Raw genomic sequence first — 21,897 nt, forward strand, 5'->3', positions numbered from 1 at the left:
AGGCTACACCAATCCGAATTTAAAGGTACTTGGACACAGATTTGAAGTTAATACTTTCTCTATAATATTATGACTTATGTATTTTAATAACATTTCACACAAAAATTAATTAAAAATCATATTTCATTTCAAAGTTATTAAAACTTCAAATTTTTTGGCGGGTTTGATTGAAACAAAACAAACACACAATATATTGTCAGTGCGTGCAGTTGTGGTGAGCAGACTTTGACAATTGAACACACCCGGTAAATCGTAAACATCAACAATAACAGAGCTTGTGCCCTGTTAACAAAAACTGTGTACATAACACGAGTGTGATCGATTTGCTAAACTCTGTACACAAACACTTAGCTAGGATTGACGATATTGTGAAGGAGTTTTGCTTTCTAACATTTCTACTCTGAATAGAATATTCAAATAGAATTATTTTTCTGGATTAAAGTTTTAATATTTCTCATTAAAATACAACAAGATTGCCACTTTTCCTAAGGATTAAGAATTAAGTTAAAATTTGTGAAAGTGCAAGGATGTGTCAATCAAACCCGCCAAAAATTTTGAAGTTTTAATAACTTTTGAATGAAATAAGATTTTTAATTAATTTTTGTGTGAAATGCTATTAAAATATATAATTTGCGATATTATACAGAAAATATTAACTTCAAATCTGTGTCCAAGTACCTTTAAAGAGACCGAATTAGCTATCCCAATTTCGGCCATGGGTAAATTGAGATTGAACAGAGACGTATTATAGACTTGTACGTCTCTGGATTGAATGAAAAATAAAACATGTAGTTAAAAATAAAATGATTCTGAGACATAGTTTTATAATTTTAATAACTTGAGACTAATTTTTTGGTGCTAGATCCATTATGACGTCATAATCAATTTCAACTTTCTTTTTCCCGTACTTTATGGCTTTAGCAGAATTACGTAGAAAATAGGGTATTTTCATGTCATTCAATTTGAAATCATATGAAAAGTAAACCGGATACCTATATTAAATTTGATATTGTTTTAAAGAAGAGGCCATGAACATACTAATTACCATTTTCCGAGTCACTGTAGGCAATCTGGATACAGTTCCTTTGCCGAATACTAAAAAAACTCCCGTATTCATGACTGATTTTCTTAATTTTTCATTGAAAATGACAGATTAAAATACATATTTTCATCTTGTTTACCTATAAATTATGCCCCGAAACACCTTATTTGACCAAGTTAAAGTTGTAAAGCATCAATATTTTAATTTATTTATAAAGTTTGATAAATCTGTAGGCACCTTTCATTTACTAGATCTTGACCTTAAGGTCAAGATCTAGTAAATGAAGGATGCCTACAGATTTATCAAATTTAAGAAATAAATTCCTGTAATGATGCTTTATAACATTAGCTTGGTCAAAAAATATATAATTTATAGAAAACCAAATGAAAAACCATATTTTAAACTGTCATTTTCAATGAAAAATTAAGAAAACCAGTATCGAAAATGGTTTTTCCAAATCAGACAAAGAAAATGTATCCAGATTGCCTACAGTCTTTCAGAAAACGGTAATTTGTATGTTCTTTGTCTCATCTTTAAAATAATATCAAATTTAATATAGGTATCCGGACTACTTTTCATGTGATTTCAAATTGAATTCCATGAAAATACTTTATTTTCCACATAATTCTATAAGAACCGTAAAGTACGGGAAAAAGAACGTTGAAAGTGATTATGACGTCACAATGGATCGAACACTGAAAAGTTATTCTACAGTCATTTACTAGATCTTAACCTTAAGTGTGTGTGTGTTTTTATGGACAGTCCCATTTCTCTAAGGTCTATCCCACTTTAAAGTGAGATAGCCCCATTGGCTATCTCATTCTCCTGGTTAGTTTTGCACACTGTGGATGCCCTGTGTTATTATTAAACAGTCTATGAATTCAAAAAAATAATACCAATACAAGTGCCTGTGATTTAAAAAAAATAATAATACCAAAGCCTGTGATTTCAATGTGCCCTATTTGATTCTTAGATGACCATGCTTTTTCAGGATCTATATTTAACACAATCTTTATGCATCAAAATAGTCAGACGGCATGACATGAAATATGCCGCCCACTGACTGGTTCTGGTCGTCTGTTACTTAAAATAAAGGTTAAAATCAAAGGAAAACAATTTCATTTAGGCTAAACATTGCTGTAGTGTAGCATACACTTGTATATTAATCTCTATTCATTCATAATAATATTCATTTGATGAGTTACTCACATCGAAACACATTTAACAAATAGGAATCAATAATGATAAAAATGTTCACAATCGAAGAATCACCTTTTTTTTTAGCTTTTCAAACTTTTTCTTCTCTTAAACAAAACGGAAGTTATTGAGGGTCAGTTAAATCTCAATCTGCTCCAATCATTTTTCCGGAAATTTAACGATTGTTGAAATTTAACAGGCTTACCATTCGTTGCTCATTGTTTTGTTCAATTTTAATTTGTAAACAAGAAAATCCTTTTTAATAAAACTGTCTGTCGTTAATCCAAAGGATCCATAGAAAAAATGAACTACAAGCATGATCACGTGATTTCAGCCATTATGCTAAGTTTAGGAATGTGTAAGGCAATGGGATTCACACAATCCCAACTGAGATAGAAAAGGAGTGAAAAAAATGCCTGGACAGGTGGAGCGTTGGCTAGAAACGTTCATGTGTAAACAATATGCTGAAACTTTTGAAGCTTATGGATTCAAAACGCTCCAATCGGTAAGAGGTTTATACAAATATGATCCAAAATGGCGTCTTTTATTTTGCTTCTACAGAAGAAACTGTTGATAAACGAAGAAGCACCTTTAGTCTGTATCTTTAGTTTATCCTTTTTCCTGTTTTTTTTCAGTTATGTCAACTCCAACTGCCTCAACTGCAAATTATGGGTGTTGCACACGAACACTGTGAACAAATATTAGACAACGTGGATATCCTCAGACAGTCAATGTGTGGTATGAATCATTTTCATTGACATAGTACTGAGTTAAAGGCAGTTCAATTCCCAACTTGTGATTTTGTTAATGTTAAGAGTTCTGTTGGCAATCGTGGAACTTACAAACATCAACAAAACATTTTTTATAAAACAAAAGAAAGACGTATAGCCGTTCAGGCATTTAGTTCCTGAATGATCTGATTACTATATGGCACATGAAATTCACAAAAACGAGATAAACGTGGTTTCACATTTAATAAACCAAGTTTATAGACTGTAAAGTTTATGGATTTTAAATCATAATTAACAATATTAATCTATATTTCACATCTCTAATCCATAATTAATACAGTGGAGTCGCCAGTTCCGGGTCGTCTCCTATTCCGGGTCACGCGTGTGTATTTTATGCCTAGTGTTAAAATTTAATCGCAAAAAACTTAATGAATATGCTGGTCGTGAAGAACTGGTCTTTCTGTATGTAATTAATTACAAAATTTTGAATATCAACTTTAAGAGAGCATCCGACAACCATAATTCTGAAACGCACGCATTAAAGACTTGTATGTTTCTGCTGCGGTGACGGGCTACTTTCATTTTTGTTTGCTGCAGAAAGGCTGATATAAAAGTTCTAGATAAATAATAAGAGCTCAAAAGTATGGCAAATGCATTTAGTTTTAATTCAGAAATCAATCATAATGATCGCTGCTCAAATAAAATTATAATGATTATTAAATCAAACTGTAGTAGTTTCTCCAATTGCGGGTCACGCAATCTCGTGGCATGAACATCTCAAAATTCTATGTACAAAACCAATCGACAACCATGTATTTGCCTTGATTATCAAAAGTATTCTAACTGGAAAATATTTTTTCTAAAAATTAAAATGGAGTTAACCCTTCAAATGCATTTTTTAAATAAATGAATTTAATTGTATTATTTTTAATCCTAATACATTTTTTACATTCTGCATACTGCAATTTGTTTTGTTGTAATTGTTTTAAAAATAATTTAAACATATTTCTGTGATTGTTTTACTGTTTTCCAAGCTGCATGAATTGTTTTATGTTTCAACATCATAAAAATCGTGTTCCGAAACGTTCCATGAATATTACAAGACCGTGAAGTCAAATGACCCGGAAATGGAGAAAATGATTCGTAACTGGGGAAGCTAGGCCTTGCTGAAATACCCCTTTAAATATTTTTCCCTTGTAGCTATTTTGAAAACGGAAAGGTGTTTGGATGACTCACTATTTGTTCTTTCAATACATATATTGCATAAAATATAAATTGCACAGATTTGCAAAATATCAACGAAACACCCTGACGTGACCCGGAATTGGCGACTTCACTGTATGATCTATGTATCACAGGTGTAAACTATACTATAACATTGAAAACAATCAATTGCGATTTCAAATATCATACTTTATCTGATAAATATGGCTCCACAATTTGTAAATCTTAGCTCATGATGACAGTATCAATTCCTTAAAGTGAAATATATCTACTTTTTTCAGGTACAAGTAGCATGACTCATTATCAGGACAACATGTACAATGCATATAGCAGCAGACTTCCAAACATTAACCAGATGCATAACAGTAGTTCAAACATGGTAAATATCAGTAACAATATGTTTTCACAGCATTTAGCTAACGTGGACAAAGTTTGAAGAGGTTAACTTGATCATGTTTATGATATACCTCCTGCATTTTTGTAAATTATGTTAGTTTAAGAGTCAATTTGGTCGACAGCCACTCAATAGGAAAATATTCCTTTTCTATTTGTTTTCTCTGTAAGTTACTAGAGTTGATTTCTTGATCATTTAGGCCATAAAAAAAATATTCCTAGATTCTCACTATTACCCGCCCGCCCCATTTTGAAATTATTCAATTTGTTTTCTGTTTAATCATTAAATACACTAGAAATATATTTAATAGATGTGTGTCACAAAACACTTATTTTTCATTTGATTGAGTGATCGTATATATTTTAATGAGATATCTCGATTTACCATTTTTTATAAACAAGTCAGGTAACCCCAAAACCTTATTGAGAAGAAGGGAGGGCATATTGCTTTGCTGCATGTATTGTGTGTGTAGGTCCCGACGGGCTACCCCCTAGCCCGTCGGTCCACTTAGTTTCCGTTCATTTTCTTCACAACCGTTGCACATACTGAAATGAAATTTGGTATACAGATATATCAGTTGAATATCTTGGTCAAGTTTCGTTTTGGGTACGATCACGCCATTTTTGACAGAGTTATGCCCCTTGGACTTTGAAAAATTCCAATTATTTGCAGTTTCCATTCATTTTCTTTACAACCGTTGCACATTCTTAGATGAAATTTAGTATACAGATATATCACATGAATATCTAGGTCAAGTTCTGGTTTGCACATACTGAAATGAAATTTGGTATGAATATCTAGGCCAAGTTCTGTTTATAGTATCGAATATCTAGGCCATTTTTGACAGTGTTATGCCCCTTGGACTTAGAAAAATTCCAATTATTTGCAGTTTCCATTCATTTTCTTTGCAACCGTTGCACATACTGAGAGAAATTTAGTATACAGATTTATCAGATGAATATCTAGGTCAATTTCTGTTTTGGGTACGATCGCACCATTTTTCACAGAGTTATGACCCTTGGACTTTGAAAAATTTCAATTATTTGCAGTTTCCATTCATTTTCTTTGCAACAGTTGCACATACTGAAATGAAATTTTGTATACAGATATATCACATTAATATCTAGGTCAAGTTCTGTTTTAGGTATGATTGCACCATTTTTGACAGAGTTATGCCCCTTGGACTTAGAAAAATTCCAATTATTTGCAGTTTCCGTTCATTTTCTTCACAACCGTTGCACCTGCTGAGATGAAATTTAGTATACAGATTTATCAGATGAATATCTAGGTCAAATTCTGTTTTGGGTACAATCGTGCCATTTTTGACAGAGTTTTGCCCCTTGGACTTGGAAAAATTCCAATTTGGGGGGAGGGGGGCATAAGTGTTTTACAAACATCTCTTGTTATTTCTGTTTTTCTTCGTCTTAATTTTGATTGGGATTGGTATTCATCTACCATTCTACGTTCGTTTTAAATCCCGCGAAAGTCGACATGATTTTGACAGCTGAAAAGATGGTAAATGCTGTAATACATGCGTATATATAATTTATATTTTAAACAAGGGTCATTGGTTGAAAAAGATTGGTAATAATGTGAAGGAAGAGATAATTGAACTTTTTACTGTGACTTTTATTCGAGTATTGTAAATAAAATTACACCGATTGACCAGGTCATTAAAAAATCTGCAAAATTGAAAAAATAAGAAATATTAAATAAAAGCCGCCCGCCCGCCTCGATTTTCAAAAAATTCGGATGTAAATCTAGCAATTTATTTATTATGGCCTTATCGGAAATGTAAATTTCGCTAAAAACTTTGTGTCTGAATGCTAAGGAGGCCTAATATGCATGTAAATCTTGTGCAGTCTTTGTGTTTGACATCAGTTGGAGGGGACTATTAAAACTGACATGGGAGACCTTGTATAATTTAAATATATTAGTCTACAGTTTAAAAATCTTAAATTTACAATTTTATTTTACAATGATTCCTTAAAACAATGTCATTTTAAGAAAATCCTAACTATGCACTTATTGTTTCTTTAAACATGTTAAATATTTGACCTGGGTGAAAGGTCTGAAATTGGAACTAAATCAAAATTAAATAATATGTCTAGGTTTTCACTAGACTGACTAATACCATTTAAAGGTTACAAGTTCCTCATGTTTTTACTAGTTTCATACTTATACTGACATGAAGTGATAGGTGTACTTCATTGCATGAAATAAGGATAAGAATTTTTATAAAATAATTTTATTTGACATTATTTATTTAATAAACTCTACATGATACATCTTTAGTTTTATTTTTTGAATATATTGTTGATGTTTTTGAAAGCAATAGTATGTCTAGGTGGTGCAACCTTGAAGATTATGTTTTTCTACTTAGGTGTGACTGAGAAAAAACTTTTATTTATATGAACATTTGTCAACCAAAAATTCTGTTAATTTATTCATATAGTATGATACAGTTGTCCCATAAATTTGCAATTTTTACCCTATTCTGTATTCTGTAAATTCTTTGAAATTTTATTTGTCAAAACAATTAAGGGGTTGTAATGGCGTTAAGAAGGGGATGTTTTTTTTCTCATTATTCTAAAAAAGTTTCTGGCATAGATCTAGGAAATATTGAAATGGGCTACTGAGAAATAAAAATGTATTCAGAGTATTTGTCTTGAAATTCCAAAAAAATTAAAGAGACAAGAGATGTAAAAGACTAGCAATTAATGTCGATTTGTTGCAAGAGTGTTCAGCGCCATGTGACCATATAATGTCTTGTTTATATTATAATAATTTGATAAATATTCAGGGTATCAAGCTAAAATTTTCAACATTTCTTTATTGTTTGATGTTCCTTAAAAGTTTTGAAAGCATATATTACACAGTATCGAGTTTATCGCATCAATCCATGAACTTTTCAAACAACTCTTGTACTAATACATTTTAACATTGCAGCAAATGGGTAATAGGATTGGAAACATGACTGGCTACAATACCCAAGGCTATATGAATAATCAGAGTTCAATGATGCAGCAACAGTCACAGCCACAGCAAACATATCCTGGGCATAGTGCTATGTATTCCATTGGTCAGTCTAATCCTTACATGGGGTATGGAGGCCCAGCAGATCAAAGGCACTATCAGTATACTGCCATGGATAGGAGGGGAAGCAACAATTACTGTGCTGCTCTAGGACCTGGCAATTCAAATGGTAACAGAAACTTAATCAACTGACAAATTATTTCTTGTCAGATTTCTGTGGGAAGAGTGAACGTGTAGAAGTTGTAACATTATTGTTTATTTTTCTTCAGGTTACTCAAATAGACCTCAACCTCAAAATATGTCTAACCAACAAGTGCCACAGACGATGATGCATACACACATGCGTCACAGCCCTGCTAACCAGAATCCACAAGAAGTTGCAAACAACATTTTACAGATGGCAGCTTCTACATACATGCCAAACCAGACTGTCACAATCCCTCTGTCTAAAAATCGTTCAGCGCCATATCACATCCCACCCAAGTCTCCACATAACAGTTATTCTATGCAGGGAAATTGCCCAACTTCAACTCAGCAGCATCAACAACACATTGGACAGACTCATCAATTTGCTTATCCTAATTCCTCCCCACATCAGTCATCACAAGGACCATGTGCCTCTCCAATCAGTCCAAATCCAGCATACATGCACAGTCCAGCATCTCATCACAGTGGACACAGCATGCCAAATTCCAGTCCTCAGTCAGTCCACAGTCCAACCCTTGCACTTAGTGGACCATGTGTCAAGTCACCTCATACCGTGATCCCCTCTCCAGGCGGGGAAGTGTGTTCACCTTGTCAGATGACTTCTCCCATTGGCTGTCAGACCAGTGCTCCCAATGCATCTCCACACAACCAACAGTTACTTGTAAATGTTCCAAGTGGAAATCATGCTATGTTCCAGGGCCAGCTGACATCACCAAACCAGCAAGCTAATATGAATGACTACTCACCTAAAACTAACCCAATTACCCCACCTGCTAGTCATAATATTTCCCCATATAGTAACTCCTCCAGATCCTCAGTGCATAGTCCACAACTTAAGAACTCAATACCTGTGTCCAGTGTTTCTGTGAATTATTTTAGTGCTTCAGACATTCCAGAGCCACCTCAAGAAAAGCCAAACTCGAATCCTTTGCAGTCTCTGCAGAAATTATGTATGCTACCTGACCATCAGGTGATTGATCCCAAAAGTGTCGTCAATGATGCTTGTCTTGAATCACCACAACCATATGACCACCAAAAAAACTTGAATAGCGATGCCGACAACCATTGTGAAAATCAGGGCCAGGTTTCGGCATCGAAAATAAAAAGTCCTGGAAAACTTGTTAACTCTAAAGACTTTGAAACAGAAACGGTTAAGAATTGTAATGGTATATGTAGTGAAGGCTTAAAGGATATGAGTGACTTATCTCAAAGGTTATTTGTAGATTCTGATAAAAAGGAAAAACAGCATCAGACAGCTGCCAGTGAATCTTCTGAAATGTCAGAAAGACAGATTTATGGTAGCAGTATTGATTCCAGACACAATGATAATGTGTCAGAAGTTGGATGCTCGGAAGAGAAAACTGATGCACTGAGAGAAACACAATGTAGGAAGGAAGGAAAGGAGGACGATGAAGAAAAGAAATCTGAACAACATCAAGGAATTGAGGACCAGAGTGAAGCACAGGAATCAGAACAACATCAAGGAATTCAGGACCAGAGTGAAGCACAGGAATCAGAACAACATCAAGGAATTCAGGACCAGAGTGAAGCACAGGAATCAGAACAACATCAAGGAATTCAGGACCAGAGTGAAGCACAGGAATCGGAACAACATCAAGGAGTTCAGGACCAGGATGAAGCCCACCAGCTCCTAGAATCACATCTCACAAAAAAAACACAACAAACAGAGGTAACAGAGGAAGTGAAAGATAAAGAAAATCAACTTACAAGTGATGTTGAGGAAGTGACAGTTTCTGTGAAAGAAATATCTGATAAAAGTGTTCTATCTTTCCCAAACTGTAGTCTTGTTCAGTGCAAAACAATTGTACATTCTGAAACTGATGGTTGTGAGCAGGTCATCTGCAAGCCAATAGGTTGTAAAGAAAATGATGATATTCTCTCAGAAATCATTGATTATGAAAATGTTGCTAAAGAAAACAATAATGAGATCATACCCCAGTTGCATAGTGATGAGAATTCTTGCATTCAGTATTACAGACCAAAATGTATAAAACAATCCAAAAGAATGAAAAAATTGCATTATAAACCAAGCTTAAAACTGCATTCACAGATGCTTTCTAGAGCAAATGAAAATCCACTATCAGTAAAGACATATTCTCGCAGAGATCAGCTTGCTGCCAAATATCGATGGAGAAGGTCACACATGCCAAGATCAAGGTCGTTAAGGGGTGTACCAGCTGGCCTAGCCAATACTACAATGAACAATTCTGTTAGTTACACTGATTCAGACAGTGATGATGGTGGAGTGTTACTAGTAAGGGAAGACATAGATTTTACTCAGGACCAGGAATCCCCATATCCTATGGACAGCAATTCAGATGACATGTCTCAGGAGGAAGATATCAGTTCTTCCATTGATACAGAGAAAGATGATATAAGTCTTATAGCTGAAAAATCCTCCCCACCTTTACCTCCTCTCATACAAGTTAATGGATCAGCAGAATCTGTTGAAGCTATTGACATTATTGATATGGCCTTAGACACAACTAAAAACTCACAAACATTAGCTGTTGGCTGTGCTAAAAATCAAGCAAATATAAATGGCAAATCAGATCAGGGTCTAAAGAAAAGGGACAGAAATAGCATTAATAAAGATATTAGGAAAAGTTCAGCAACTTCAAGCAATGGACACATTTCATCAAGGCAGTCTGAGCAGAGGAATGGGAGAACTGATGTTACTTGTAGAGAAAGGAAACCCAGAAAAGTAAAAAACTGCTCCCCTGTCAAAGATGTTAAATCAGACAATGAAGAGGAAGAGAAAAGCAGTACACCGAATAAGTCATCCAGCAGTAGAACTCCTGCGAAGAGATCCAGTCGTAAAAGAAGGCGGGCCTCATCACTGAAGTATGGCGACTTGTACTACAGTGCTGACTACGTCCTGGACTCGGAGGAGGAAATGGAGGTAGAAAAAAAGAGTAAAATGGTTAGAAAGGAGAGTGGTACCAATAAAGACAGCATGAAGAATGAAGAACCAGATGTCATTATTTTAAATGATGAAGAGGAATCCATTGTGGAAAAAGATGGTGCTGTGTCCTCACTTCCTAATGACCAAAGTAAGAAGGCAGATTCCAATGTCTCAGGTTTCATACAGAGTGCGGAAACTAGCAAAAGGACCAGATTAAAAGCTGGTGCAAAAATGACTCTTGATAGTGTGTCTATAGAGGAATTGTCTAGCATTATTTTGAACAAGGAAACCTGTTCAGAAAATGAAAAACAACAGAATTCTAGTGTTTCACATTTTGTGGATGATGAAGGTGATTTAAAATCTCTGATTTCAATAAGTGATGAAGATATGGAAACTGAAGAGACAAGAACACCAGAAAGTGTAGTAAAAAGCAACAAAATAACAAAAACTCAAAAAGTAAAAAATAAGTCTAAAAGTGGAAAAGGCAGACTGAAAAAACTTCAAAAATCTCATGCCAAATATGACATGGTTGATGAAGCGACGGAGGAGATGAACTTAAGAAGGACTGTCAACATTGTGAAAAAGAAACACCAGAAACGTGATAAAATGAAAGCAGATGAGAGTAAGAGTCGAATTACAGGACCATTTTTACGCATCAGAAACACCCAGCCATCCTATTGTCGTGTGGTCAACCAATATGAAGAAGATCCTGAAGTATCGGGTCAGAAGATTACAAAGAAAGTCTCTACACCCATAACAGTGTCCACTGTTCATATGTCAAAACTCTCTGTAGAAAAATCAGTTTATGTGCCTAGTACTTCTGTAACAGAGGACTCTAATTGGGTGTGTCAACTGTGTCATAAACATAGCAGCTTTAAATTTCTAGGGGACTTATTTGGACCATATTACTGTGAAGAAAATTTGCCATCAACAAGAGGACAGGATTCACTATCTCTTGATAAAAAATCAGATTTGAAGAAGGGCAAACAAAGAAATGTGATCGATTTAAATTTAGGTGACTTGATGCAAAAAACCAAAAAACAGGTGAAGACAGCCAGTCAGTCCAGACCTCCAGAAGAAGTGTGGGTTCATGAAGATTGTATTGCCTGGGCTGATGGGGTACTTCTTATAGGGCAGAAAATCTATGGTCTTAAAGAGGCTACATCTGTTGCCTCAGCCACGGTAAGCACCTTATGACCTGTCTTTTTTAAATCAAAAGGATTTTCATTTTTCTGTAGGTTTAAAACATGATATTAAGAAAACAAGTTGCTTTTATAAGAAATCAAAATTGTTCATCCCTGAGTCCCTGACACTTTGCTGTATTAAGTTTATTTATCTGTATTACTGTAAATTTTGCATGTGTTATATTTGTCTGAAATTGACTTTTTAACAAGTTACCATAAATTTGATATACTGTTACTAATCATTGAATGTGCAAGTGCTTTTTCAATTTTGTCAAAGGCTCTATTATAAAAAAAATACACTGGTAAATGTATTTTGTTAATCATTTTTTAAAATGAATTTATGTTGAAGTTTAAAGCCTTTGACAATTATATAATCTATCTAATTCACATGATTCAGGGCTAGAAATATTTTTTTTCAATGGTCACAAAAAATTTTTACCAGACAACTTGGTACTTTCATTGTCCCACTGGGCCAGTAGATTTTAAAAACACTGACCAAAACCAATATTTTAATTATAATATTTCGTTTATATTGTGTTACTAATTTGTAAAATAACAAAGAAATGACAGAGCTTGGATGCAAAGCCCTATCAGGTTCAATATCCGGAGTGTGAATGAATTTTGTTTAGCAAAAAAAAAAGGGAAAAAAAACCTGCACAAAAGGCATATGCCCTCTTCAATCAACTATCCCAGATTTAAAATACACTGGCCACAGACCAGTGAGCCATAAATTATTTGCAGCACTATAATGACTTTGATGTAATTTGTAAACAGTTGCTAATGAATGACCCTTTTTTGCACAAGTGAGACATCTTATTGTGATATCAGTGACTTCTGTTCAAAATGAAGTATTCATGATTTCATTGACAAATTATTTTTGGATTAATTCCATGCATGGGGCTTTCAGATAAAACTTATTTAAGTTATTTTTGCATTTTTCAGTCACCAGTTTTGACGATATCTGGAGAACAAAAAAAAAAAAACAGAATGAGGAACATTGGCACCATCGGAAACCCATAGGTGATCTCGTCTTACTTATCACGATAAGTAAAGACAAGATCACCAGTGGGTTTCTGACGGTGGAACATTGGTTTATCTAAGTATTTCTCTGTTATAGATGTGTTCAGCTTGCAAGGAGTATGGTGCTATGGTTGGGTGTCTACACAAAGGATGTTCTCAGAAATATCATTATATTTGTGCACTAGAATCAGGTCTGTATAAAAATGAAACAAGTACCATATTATAAATGTCACAGAGATACATTTGAAAATCATTCTGTGCTCCTGTAATGGAAGATTAGGGGCAAATAATTTGCTCTGTCCATCCATCTGCCTGCCACAAAAACTTTAACCTTGCCCATAGCTTTTGATTAATGGCAGTAAAGTTTATATTCATATCTTTTTTCCTTGTGAAGTGACCTTACTTCAGTTAATTACTTGAACCTTTTCCATAATTTTTAGCTCACCTCAACAATGATGTGGGGGGGTCTCTTAAGTTATGTGATACCCTATCATATCACAGGATCAAGTTTTTGGTGCAATTTTCATTTTAAGTAATCCTTTGCCCTACATTTATAAGAGATGCATGGAAGATGCTTCTAGTGTGTTTCATTGTACTATCCAAGGTTTCGGGTACTGAGGTTTCACCAAAGGAATGACCAGATTAGTGTTTTTGGAGCAGATAAAAGTTTTTGACCCAGGCCTCATTTCCAAGTAATATGTATTATCACCCCTATTTTTACCAATCTTGCATTGATGATATATCTAATAATGCACTACCAGGCTTGCTTTGGACGCTGGATCTGACTGACATTTTCCCAATGAATGAACTGGTTAAAGTTTTTTAAAACAGGTTCATTAAGCCCTATGTCCATCCATCTTATTGTCCTCTTTTAAAAGCAGGCTTCTTTGAGGTGTTCTCTATGATATATATATGTAGTTAATTTCTATTTTAAATGTTTGAATAAAAAATAAAAATGCAATTGCAATTTATTTCAATCTTTTTAGGATGCTATATGGATGAAGAAAACTTTTCCTTGTTGTGTGTAAAACATAAGGTAAGCTGTTTTAAGGATCCATGCCTCAAACAAAAAATTGATTCAGGGATTCATACATTGAAGGATTTTGAATATAAATTAGATGATAATTACAAAAAAAAAAATTCCCTAAAATATTTTTAAAATTTATTACAAGATTTTCCACACATTGTTAAGAATGTGACAACACCTCACAAAATTATATATTACATTATACTTTGTTTCTCAGTTACTTTAGATAAAAGCTGACATTGATTCAAAAAGTGAAACAAAGAATGAAGAAAACATGGATGTTTGAGAAAGAAAAGATAAAGTTGAAACTTAAATACCCTATTCTCAGTATTTACTATTTAGGACCCCACAATATTGTATTAGCGGAATTTTAAGTGTCGTTTGAGTTTTGGAATTGTTAGCAAGGGTACTAAGATTGCTGATATTGAATACTGCTGACAATTTATTCTGTATCGGCTGTTAAAGCTTTCTCTTTTGGCATAAAAAATGGCTAAAAGTACTAACAAAAAATATATAATTTTGATGGGAAATTTTGCAAAATTTGCATGTTAAAAAGATTTCCAATTATATGGCAGATGACCTATAGTAATTTCTCAGTTTATTTAATATTTTGTCCATAAACAATTTTGTTTCAAAGACTACACTTTTCATGTTTTCGGCCACAGGTATTGATAAAATTAAATGGATAGGCTTGCTTATCACACAATTTTTGAATACATTTTTTTTGTTTTAAGTTTTTCAATACTTTGGATATTTAAAAATGGTATAAAAATATATGTACAAATGGAAAGTGTAGTAATTGGCTAATTAAATTAGCCTAATTTGACATGTCGTCCAAATAGCCTTTTTTTGATAGACTTTATATTGAAAATTTCAATGTTTGTATATCACATTATACAATATTGTATTATGTTGTTTCATTTTTTTTTTTTTGCCCATTAGACAGTCCTGCAAGTGACTGGAATGTAAATTTGATCTCTTGTTTAAATTTGTCTAATGTTTACAAAAATTTAATCCTCTCTTCTTTTTTTTAGGATAAGAAGATGAAACAACTAGAGACATCTTAAAACATCTTACAGCAAAAGGTATGACATGCATGAAACTTTTGTAGTAGTATTATAAGCTCACTGCAGCAAAAGGTTTAAGGCTGCATTTATCTTTAAGTTTAACAATCAAATAGAAGTACAATTCCTCAAACTGCAAAGCAAAAATAAATTAGATAAAAAGTACAGTGTCATAAGCTCAAAGATATGTAATATATGAACTAGTGAACAAAGTCCTATATCTGGAAAGAATGAGTGCACTTAGTACGTCATTTGGAACCTTTTCGGCTACCCATTTTAAGCTTTACATTACAATGTATCGCTAAATTAATCTAAGATTATTTTGCAAGCATATGCTTTTGATATTTATGCTTTGAAATTTTTGTCATACATATTTCTATAATCAAAGACAATGTCATTGGAAAGAACATGTATATGCCTTTAATTCCAAAAATTTGAACTGGACCATTTTCGAATTTGAGGTATCTGCAATAAGGCGGAGACATTTAAATCGCATGGATGTGGAATGTAAACATTACCACACATGCTTTTTCGCAATCAGATTCTACACTACGAATTTAAATGGAGAAGAGAGAGAGAGATTGTGTAGTTTCATGGTTCACAAATAATAAATGATTCTAGTGTTTAGGGATGAGGTATATGTCTCGCCATGCAGACCATAATATGGAGGCAACACAAACCTATATTTACAAAGCACACTTTCAATACCAGAATTCTTTCAAAACACCCCTAACAAAAAATACAAAGTAGAATAAGAGATAAATAATCTTCAAACCCTATTAAAATTTGCGTGAAAATCTTCCATAGTTTGAAGTTGGAAGTAAGATAGATACTGTCACAATAGAAACTTCCAATGACAAACACAATGAAATGTTCAATGAAAGCGTCAGCGTGTCGAACAGTGGAATGTCACGTGAGTAAAGTGATTATGATATCAATAGTTGACACTCAAGGACCTCTTAATTTAGTGGCTAACATGACTGTAGTTTTGAGACTTTTTAAAAAAAAAAATAGATATTAGCTGCAACTTGACCAACATTGTCCTTTGGATATGTGTAAGTTTAAATTAAAATACACATTTCTGTGCAAATGGCCAAGTTGCTGCTCGATGTAAACAACGTTGTTGAAAACTGGTATGCATAAATAGCAATAGAAATGTGACAAAACTGTTAGACCCCTGTCTCAAAAGCTAGTGTCACTCAGCATTATTTAATACTTTCCTTTAGTATAATATACCAGAACCTGCTCTTAAGATATTGTTTAATACCTATAAAACATAAATTTGAGGAATTTTGGAAATTTATTTTGCGCAAAACACTAGGACCCAAATCTCATTGCTTAAGTGCACTCATTCTTTGGATGATATAAAAGATTATTTGTAGAATACTTTTGTATAGTAGTTCCAAGGTCAAGGCTTTTAACGCACCTAAGCCGAAGGCTCAAGTGAGCTTTAAACTTGTTCATTGTCTGTCATCATTGTTGTCGTTGTAAACTTTTCCCAATTGCATCTTTTTCTCAAGAACCATGGGGCTAATTTCAACCAAACTTGCAACAAAGTATCCTTGGGTGAAGGAGATCCAAGTTTATTCAAATGAAGGGCCACACCCTTTTTCAAGGGGAGATAATTACTGGTATGAATTAGTGAAAAATTAATGGCATCCTTTTTAAATCTTCTCAAGAACCACAAGACCAGGAAAGATGAAACCCTTGTGGATGTTAAGGTGTGGCCACAATGAGGAATTAAAATTTTACACAAGAATATAAAGGGAAGAAAAATTCTCCAGAACAGAAAAGGTATGGTTAGTCAAATTGACTTTTAGACATCTGTATGTAGTGAAGATTCACTTTTGTGGAAGCATCCTGGGGTTATGTAGTGTAGAATCTAAATTGTCTAAATCATGACTCCAGGGGATAGGATGGGGCAACAGTAGGTATTACATGGGGGGATCTGGTGAAGAAGAGCTTAGCTAAATTTTCTCAGATGAGTGATGTGGCCTGTGGGCCCCTCGTTTAAAAAATCTGTTGATGAGGAAGAGAAGTGCCTAAATGATGGAGGTTAGCATTGTGGCCCATGGGCCTTTTGTTCTTATACAGAATTTGTTTTGATAAATCAGGGTAAAGTCAAAAGGACATTGGGATAAGTAATTCCGTTATTATCCCAATATGAAGGATATATGACTGCCAATTATTGTTCTCAAATATATACTGAATCAATGGTATGAAATGATTACTAGTATTCCTCAATTAAAATTATTTCTATTTTCAGATGATGAAACTAGCAGATACTAGCGGTGAAAGCCAAAACTTTGTTAATGTGTGAATCTTGATTAAGTGCATAGAAGTATTTTTTGACTTTTTCCAAAGGAAATATATGTGATATTGATCAGAGAGATCAGTAAAATTGATCAGAGAAATCAATAAAAAAAATATTGGAAAAAAATGAATTCTTAATTTTTTTGTGACAAGTAAATGTCTTGAAGAGCTATGGTTAATTTTGAAAGTCTTAGTGGTTGCACTTTTCAGAAGACAGATCAAGGAAATTTTATTCCCATGAAAATTTGTGTGCCTCTACAGTATATAGTTAAAATACATTACTGGTAATATTTTGATGGTGCATCTGTTAGGTCAAATGTAGATACTTATTCAGTTTTTCAAGTCGCTTGCTATTAAAATGATGGAAAATCTTTTCTCTGCCTCATGGTATTTTGCAGATACAGTAAAACTCGGATATAGCTAAGTTCTGGGGACATGCGAATTTACTTTGCTATATCAGTTCACTATAGCCGTAAATTTCCTATATCTGAGTTTGTCAAATCCCTAAAAATTGACAAGGAATAGTTAAAGATTTTGACGGGCATTGCAAAAAAATTTGCAATATTTGTAAAGTCATTATATCTGTGTTTATACTAAATGAGTTTTGCTGTATATTAAATGCATAGTTATTTAAAGTAAAAGTGCCTCTTTCAAAAGTATAAATGGCCTCTGGTACAGGGTTTTGGTTATAGGTAGGGTTTTACTGATCTATATTTTTTAAAATGAATTGTTTCTTTGAAATCTTCTCTGTCCCTGCCCATTTAGCAGATTTAAAAAAGAGAGCTTGGTTATGATGAAATGGAGTGCCTCTTCAAAATTGTGAAAATTTTGCCCACATGTCAGGGGTTCTGTAGGGGGAGCGTTATTGGTTTTACAGGGAAAGAGCATTAATTCTGTGAAAATCTCCCTTTGTATTTATCAGATAAAGTAAAGACAAGATTATGATGATTGAAAGTGTATTGTTCTTTGAAAAACTTCATGGAAGGGTGGGACTCATCTGCTAATATAAGGTATTTGTGAATCTTCTCTGCTCTTCTGAGTATTTGACAGATAGATGCTTGATTATGATGAGCAAGATATCAGGGGTTTTGAAGGTGGGGGGGATATTTAATAAAAGCATTATTTTCTTGAAAATATCTGCCCATGGGTATTTTGCATGCGGTGTCTTCTACCTATTCCCACTTTTTAAAAATCTCAAGTCCACCTATTCCCACTTGCAAAAAACAATACATGTAGATGTTTAGATAGTTAATTTGTTTTTACAGTAACTAGACAAATTACACCTGCTACTTAGATTTACCTGTATTTTGTACGCTTTAAGACAGAAAATAATGAATACATCTATGAGAAAATATGATTTATTTTGGATTTTTGAAATAATAAAAAGGTCTTACACGAAAAAGCAACTTAATATCTTAATTTAAGGACATAAAATAAATAGATTTATTGAAAAATATTTCCATTTCTAATTTTTTTTCTGTGATAAATCTTTGAAAGTTAGTGGAGTTGATTTCTTGAGAATTCTACCGGAATGTAAATTAGGTAGGTTGATAGGTCAGGAGCTAAGGAGGCCTAATATGCACGCAATTCTCATGCGCATCTGTCTCTATGTCTGACGCTCAGGAGGCCAAATATGCATGTAAAATCTCGTGCGGCTGCCTTTGAGTTTGAAGTCAGTGGGTGAGGACTATTGCAATTGGCATGGAGTCGTGTAATTTAAATCTATGTCGACATTTTTAAAGTCTAAATCTACAATTTAATTTCACAGTGAAATGGAAATATAAGGAATTACATGTACTGTCTAGTTAGTATAGTATGCCAGGCACATCAACGGTAGTGGGAAACATGGGATAATTTATGCATAGAGGGCTTCGCTCGTTTTGCAAATTATCCCATGTTTCCCACTATTGTTGATGCCCTGGCGTACTATACTAAATAGACAGTGATTCCTTAAAAGTACCTCTTCCAAAATTGTAAACATCTTGCCTATTTTTTCATGTGTCCTGGTGTAAGGTGGGGCTTTTTTGAATCTATAGTCATATTGCAATAGTCCCTAAGGAGGCAAACAGAGTATTTGTGGTTGTGCTAGAAAGTGCATATGGGGAAATGATTATTTCTCATCAGATAGTCGACGATTTATGAATAAATAAAAAGAATTTATAATAGGTATTCTCCCGCACACCGCTAAAATAACCCGCTATACGGTATCACGTGACAAAGATCCAGAGTATCAGCATGTGGTTCTTCTTCAAGCCTACATATTCATCCTGATGACAATCAGTTCTTTTCATTTATCACTTTTATTGCATCGGTGAATCCATTTGATGAGCAGATGCACTAAAATGTATATTTAAATTTTTAAATCATTTTGCTTTGAAGACAGCCTGAAATAAAAATGACCACTAATCATCTATTTCAGCTTCAAATACCTTGTGCTTCCCTAACCCTAACCCTAACCCTGGATGCTTTTAAAATTGTGAAAGTACTTTTTGAAATGCTAAATTGTGTTTGCGGCCGATTTGAAGCTTTGCGTCAATTTTACAGTACTTGTTAAAGTTGTAATAACCTGAGGTATTTTTGTCCCCCGCTTGAAAAGTGGGGGATATTAATTTGGGTTTGTCCGTCCGTCTTTCTATTTGTCTGTAATTTTTTAAGCTTTTGCAATGAAATTTAGCATGATAAAGAAACCCCTATTGATTTTGAGGTCAAAAGGTCAAAGGTCAACATAAATAAGCAAATGTCTGTAACATTAATTAATTAAAAGAAATTTTACATAACAACTCCCTGTGGCCTATTCCCCTATTGATTTTTCAAAAGGTCAAAGTTCAAGGTCGTAAATTTATACATTCTGTCTGTGTGTAACACTATCACGGGCCAAGAAGATTTTGAGCTTATTCAATATAATTTTATATCAAAACTCCCTAGGACCTCTCTCACCCCTCTCAAAGTGCCCCGTAGTAATAGTATTACATGTCGCTATTTTTAGCACAGGGGCATGAGGAGAGTTATTGCGTATAAAACAGGTTCTCGGCGGACTTCATGTTCTTATTACATTTATTAGAACTGCTTAATAAAGGCTAAATAAATCAAACACCAATTTGTAAAATTTTGAGTGAACAAAAAAAATACTTGTGAGCAAGTGGTATATCTCTCGCTTCACATGCGAGAGGTAAATTTCGGTCGGTCCTTTTGTTTTTTTCTTTTTTTTAGCTCTACTGGTCAGAGACCAGAAGAGCTTATGCGATAGTAATGCGTCCGTCGTCCGTCTGTCTGTCTGTCTGTCTGTCTGTCTGTAAACAATTTTTCAAAATGCTACTCATCCTACAGTTTTGGTCTGATTTCAATATAACTTGGCACACAAGTAGACTACACTAAGATACATAATTCTGTGCATCGGTTTATGATTTCGATATACGGTGTTGCCATGGTTACTAAAAAAAGAATTTTCTGTGAAATTCTTTCAAAATGCTACTCCTCCTACAGTTTTGGTCCGAATTCAATATAACTTGGCACACAAGTAGACTACACTAGGATACATAATTCTGTGCATCGGTTTTTGATTTCAATGAACGGTGTTACCATGGTTACTAAAAAAGAAATTTATATCATCCTCCCACAGTTTTGATTCAAAGGCACACAAGTAGACTACACTAGGATACATAATTTTGTGCATTGGTTTTTGATTTTGATGAACGGTGTTGCCATGGTTACTAAAAATAGAAAATTCTGTGAAATTCTTTCAAAATGCTACTTCTCCTACAGTTTTAGTTTATATAATAAAATGTGGTTTTTGATTTTGATTTAAAAATAGAAAATTCTTGAAATTCTTTCAAAATGCTACTTCTATTCGATTTCAATATAACTTGGCACACAAGTAGACTATACTAAGATACACAATTCTATTTATCAGTTTTTGATTTCAATGAACGGTGTTGCCGTGGTTACTAAAAATAGAAATTTCTGTTAAAGTCTTTCAAAATACTACTCCTCCTACAGTTTAAGTCCGATTTCCATATAACTTGGCACACAAGTAGACTATACTAAGATACATAATTCTGTGCATTGGTTTTTATTTTGATGAGTGGCAAGGATCATTTTTCTATTTATTGCTGTTTTAAAGTCTCAAGTCCCAACTGCTACTTTTCTCTTCCTTTGTTTTAAGTATAAACCAGTAGAGCTACAGTCTCGGCAGAGACTTCTGGTTTAAAATACTTTTCTTTTTTTTTATTAAGTGATAGTATTCGGCATGTGAAATTAAAAATTTATGAGATTATAAAATCATCATTACAGTGTGATAAATATTCCATATAAAAAGAATCTTCTATACACATAATAAAGAATAAGCAATCAAATCTTTATATGCATATTGACATAGATGTATTTTATGATTCAGTATACAAAGGGGATCCGACTTTTTCCCTAAGCGGGGGACACGAATTCTCTGAATTAGCTTGTTTAATCAGATTATGATAACTTCAGCACAACTTGGTCATTAATTAATTAAAAGAAGTTATTCCCCTTTGAAAAGGTAT

The 21,897-nt window shown here is 33.7% G+C and overlaps 1 protein-coding gene across 1 annotated transcript; it reads left to right on the forward strand.

Moving 5' to 3' along the window:
• The first annotated feature begins 2,605 nt into the window (after positions 1 to 2,605).
• Positions 2,606 to 17,492, forward strand: LOC134254827 (uncharacterized). The gene is made up of 9 exons (XM_062737359.1): positions 2,606 to 2,744; positions 2,875 to 2,977; positions 4,476 to 4,573; positions 7,538 to 7,793; positions 7,894 to 11,939; positions 13,059 to 13,152; positions 13,948 to 13,997; positions 15,023 to 15,073; positions 17,319 to 17,492. The coding sequence occupies exons 1-8, from the start codon at positions 2,652 to 2,654 to the stop codon at positions 15,053 to 15,055; spliced, it is 4,773 nt and encodes a 1,590-aa protein (XP_062593343.1). The 5' UTR covers positions 2,606 to 2,651; the 3' UTR covers positions 15,056 to 15,073; positions 17,319 to 17,492.
• Positions 17,493 to 21,897: the final 4,405 nt, after the last annotated feature.

Source organism: Saccostrea cucullata, unplaced genomic scaffold (assembly GCF_032062105.1).
Source record: "Saccostrea cucullata isolate Sc308-1 unplaced genomic scaffold, CSIRO_AGI_Scuc_v1 ctg75, whole genome shotgun sequence".
Taxonomy (NCBI): domain Eukaryota; kingdom Metazoa; phylum Mollusca; class Bivalvia; order Ostreida; family Ostreidae; genus Saccostrea; species Saccostrea cuccullata.

Coding starts and splice junctions, on each gene's coding strand:
- LOC134254827 (XM_062737359.1), top strand. CDS start 2,652: ATGCCTGGACAGGTGGAGCGTTGGCTAGAAACGTTCATGTGTAAACAA. Junction 2,745..2,874: donor GATTCAAAACGCTCCAATCG/GTAAGAGGTTTA, acceptor GTTTTTTTTCAG/TTATGTCAACTCCAACTGCC. Junction 7,794..7,893: donor AGGACCTGGCAATTCAAATG/GTAACAGAAACT, acceptor ATTTTTCTTCAG/GTTACTCAAATAGACCTCAA.